The sequence below is a fragment of the Setaria italica genome, chromosome I (genome assembly GCF_000263155.2).
Source record: "Setaria italica strain Yugu1 chromosome I, Setaria_italica_v2.0, whole genome shotgun sequence".
Taxonomy (NCBI): domain Eukaryota; kingdom Viridiplantae; phylum Streptophyta; class Magnoliopsida; order Poales; family Poaceae; genus Setaria; species Setaria italica.
In genome coordinates this window covers 32,564,540-32,567,698 of record NC_028450.1, presented here as the reverse complement: position 1 = coordinate 32,567,698, position 3,159 = coordinate 32,564,540, and the positions used below count along the sequence as shown (strand labels likewise).

At 51.6% G+C, this 3,159-nt stretch overlaps 1 protein-coding gene across 1 annotated transcript; it reads right to left on the bottom strand.

The window, feature by feature from the left end:
* Window positions 1-409: 409 nt before the first annotated feature.
* On the bottom strand, window positions 410-2,702 carry LOC101775591. Its single transcript, XM_004955046.1, has 5 exons — window positions 2,562-2,702; window positions 1,383-1,457; window positions 1,211-1,288; window positions 539-805; window positions 410-451 (listed from the first exon to the last, which is right to left on the bottom strand). The coding sequence occupies exons 1-5, from the start codon at window positions 2,700-2,702 to the stop codon at window positions 410-412; spliced, it is 603 nt and encodes a 200-aa protein (XP_004955103.1).
* Window positions 2,703-3,159: the final 457 nt, after the last annotated feature.

The following is a 3,159-nucleotide window of genomic DNA, read 5'->3' as shown; positions in this document are numbered from 1 at the left end:
AATTAGCATATATTTAATCCATATAATTAGTATCTAAATATTCGAATGCCACACGAATAAACTTTAATCTTTATTGGATGGCCCGGCGGCTGCGGGATCGAACCGTCCACAGTGAGCGCACGGGACCGTAGGCCGCTCAAAGTCCGAGACCGCGCGGTAGTCTCGGCCCACGCGGCCCTTGGCGCGCCGTGCCCGTGCCTCCCGCTCTAGCTGACGTGGCCGTGGCCGCGCGACCGGCACCGGGCGCGGCATCGTCATGGTCGGCCGGCTCGCCGTGGTAACCAACACGTGGCCAAGCACGGGCGCTCTCCGACTCCAAGCAACACAGCAACGCAAAGGGGATCTGAAAGGAGATCCGAAAGTTCGATCCATCCTCTCAGTTTACACGACTGTTTCAGGTGTTCAGCCCTCAATCATGTTTCTTTTGCTTCTTTACAACACAAGTATGAAACTAAACCGTGTTTATTAAAAACAGCAGACTGTCACGGCCCAACATGCCAGCACACCACACCCTTCTCGGAACTCGCAAGTCGCAAACGTCAAACAGCTCAAAGTTGAGTCCGGAGTCACCCGGCTCGTCCCGCAGGGCGAGCACGACGGGCGGCTTGGCCCCCGCCTCCGCGGAGACGAGTCCCATGCCGTAGCTCATGCCGGTCCTCACGAAGCCCGGGTTGACGCAGCACACCACCAACGAGGGCTGCCTCCTGGCCAGCAGCCTCGAGTAGGCGTTCACCAGCGCCTTGGACGCCGCGTAGGCCGACGCCACCGGCGGTGGCAGCCAGCCGCGGGCGGCCAGGTTCCCGTCCTTGAAGTCGGTCAGAGGAAGGCGCAGGTTACTTCGTCGAGCTTCTCCTCTAAGAGGTTGTCGATGTCGCTTAGCACGTTAATGACCCCCTCGTTTGACATGAACCGGGAAAAGAAAAGCATTGCACAACGTTATTCGTTTTGTTGCTTTGATATAAAACTCGTAGAGGAACAGGATTGCGTAATGAATTTGTTCAAAATTTTGCACAAGTTTATATTTTTGCGAAAATTTCAGTGTCTGGTTTGGTGCAATTAGTTTTTGTTTTGGTTGGTGCTTAAGGTTATCTTAAGTTGAGTAACCCGTGAAGAAACATTCACGACCCTTCCTGAATTGGACAGGAGCACGGGGGATCAAGCAAGGGGGGATCAAGCAAGTCGTAACGTCCTTTGTGCCGTTAAAATTTACATCCAGACACTCCTTGGCCAGCTCATAATTTTGTTGCAGACTTCCCAAGTAACCATCCACAAAAGTTCTTAAATCTTCCTGCAGAAAACATGTTAACACAACATATCTTAGCATACACGTTTTTTTTTTGCAAAATGTAAGGAATTATTCAGACTATTTGCTGAAGACTTGCCTCAGAATTCTGCTCTTGGATCCCTTTTAACCTTTCGACATCAATGGCTATCCCACCAATTACTGCATTGTTCACCTGAAGAACCCAAATAGCCAGACTGTGAGTGTAACAATTCACCTGAAGCTACCGCGCTAGATAAGAAAAACTAAAACCTCCATTGTTGCACATTCAAAACCGCACACGACAGAAGCATATCAATGTGCGATTTGGACATGCTCTATAGTGCCACCGTGACATCACCCCGCTAGAAAAGCACTACACCTCCACTTTGTCCAGCTGCACCAACAACTTGGGCATTAGCAAAACCAAGCCAAAATCTCAACGCCATCGCGTGCTCCTTGTTCAACCGAGTCTCCGACAGAAACACCACCACAGGCCTATACTGCTCCACCACTTCGCGGAGCTCTTGAACCGCCTCAAGTTACCCGCAGCCCCAGCAGTTCACGCAAAACAGATTCATTGTGCCCGGTGGGGGTTGTGGTCCACGACCCGTGCGATCCTGCATGAGATTTGTTTGTAGTCTTCTGCTTCTTCTGTACCTTGACATTGTCCTCAACCCGGTTCAAAGCATTTCCAAGTTGAGCGATGCGGTCAGTAACCAGCCCGACCGGCACCACAGCTACCTCAATGGCCGGCAAGTTTAGGTCTGGAGTAGCCCCTCCTTTGCCGCTTGACTTCCTTTTGCATGGTACAAAGGTCTTCCTCGCATCTGTGCGTTCCTAGAAAAAAGGTTTGGCCGCCATCAGCCTCTGGTCCTCCGCCCTACCACCACCGCCCCCCTATGAGGGTTTTAAAGGTGAGGTAGCCTCCTCTCCCATCTCAGTACTCCTGGTTGTACCATCATTTGTCAACCTTTCGGCTGAACTGTGGTGCAAGGACGACAACTACTCCATAAACATTGAGTTGCCAAAAGGCTCCGCAGCAACTTGGCCAAAACTCTGCAGCTTTCCTACCTTCTCTTCTGGTGCTCGGAGTTTCATCTCATAAGGGAGCTTCCTTAGTGCATTCTTCCTTGCTGGGTTGGGCATTCAAGTTTGGTATGCCCCATTCGTCCACACGAAAAGTAGTAAAAGGGGAGTTTTCAAACTGGATCTCAAACCAGTCCGGTGGCGCTTCCCTACTCGTTTTGAGTAGTACATCCCTGTGCAAAGGTTTGTCGATCTCCACTGCAACTCATACGCGCAGAAATGGTCCACTTGCATTGCCATCTGAATCCACGTCCAGCTTGATTACCTTGCCAATGAGGCCCGCAGCCCTAGCACCCCTCCTCTCGTTCATCCAGCCGAAAGGGAGATTTAGAATCCTCACCCACATCTCCATTCACTCAAAATTGACATCGGATGGTTTTAGGGTTTCATCGTAATCCTGCAGCACCACAGCATGGCGCCCCACCATCCACGTCGATCCTTCCACCGCCTTCTTCTTGTCTGCTGGATCAACGAACTCCGCGATGAACAGATTCTCAGCTCTATCTTTGGCAGACCAAAACTTGAGACCGAACGGGTTACCCCAAGCCGGCCTCATTGCACTTCCAATGGTCAAGATGTGCAAGGTTGTAGGGGAGAGAACCTTGCTGATCACCACCCACTGCATGCCACCATGGCCTTCCTCGTTCTCCTCATCACTTAGGGCAGCAACATCACCCTCATCTCGTGTGAGATTGAGCTTATCCAGGAGATCTGCCACATGTGCCTCATCTCCCCCAGAGTGTCCCAATCCAGATCGCGATCCACTAGCACCAGCTGTCGCCATGAGCGTCAGCAGCGGTGGTGGGAAA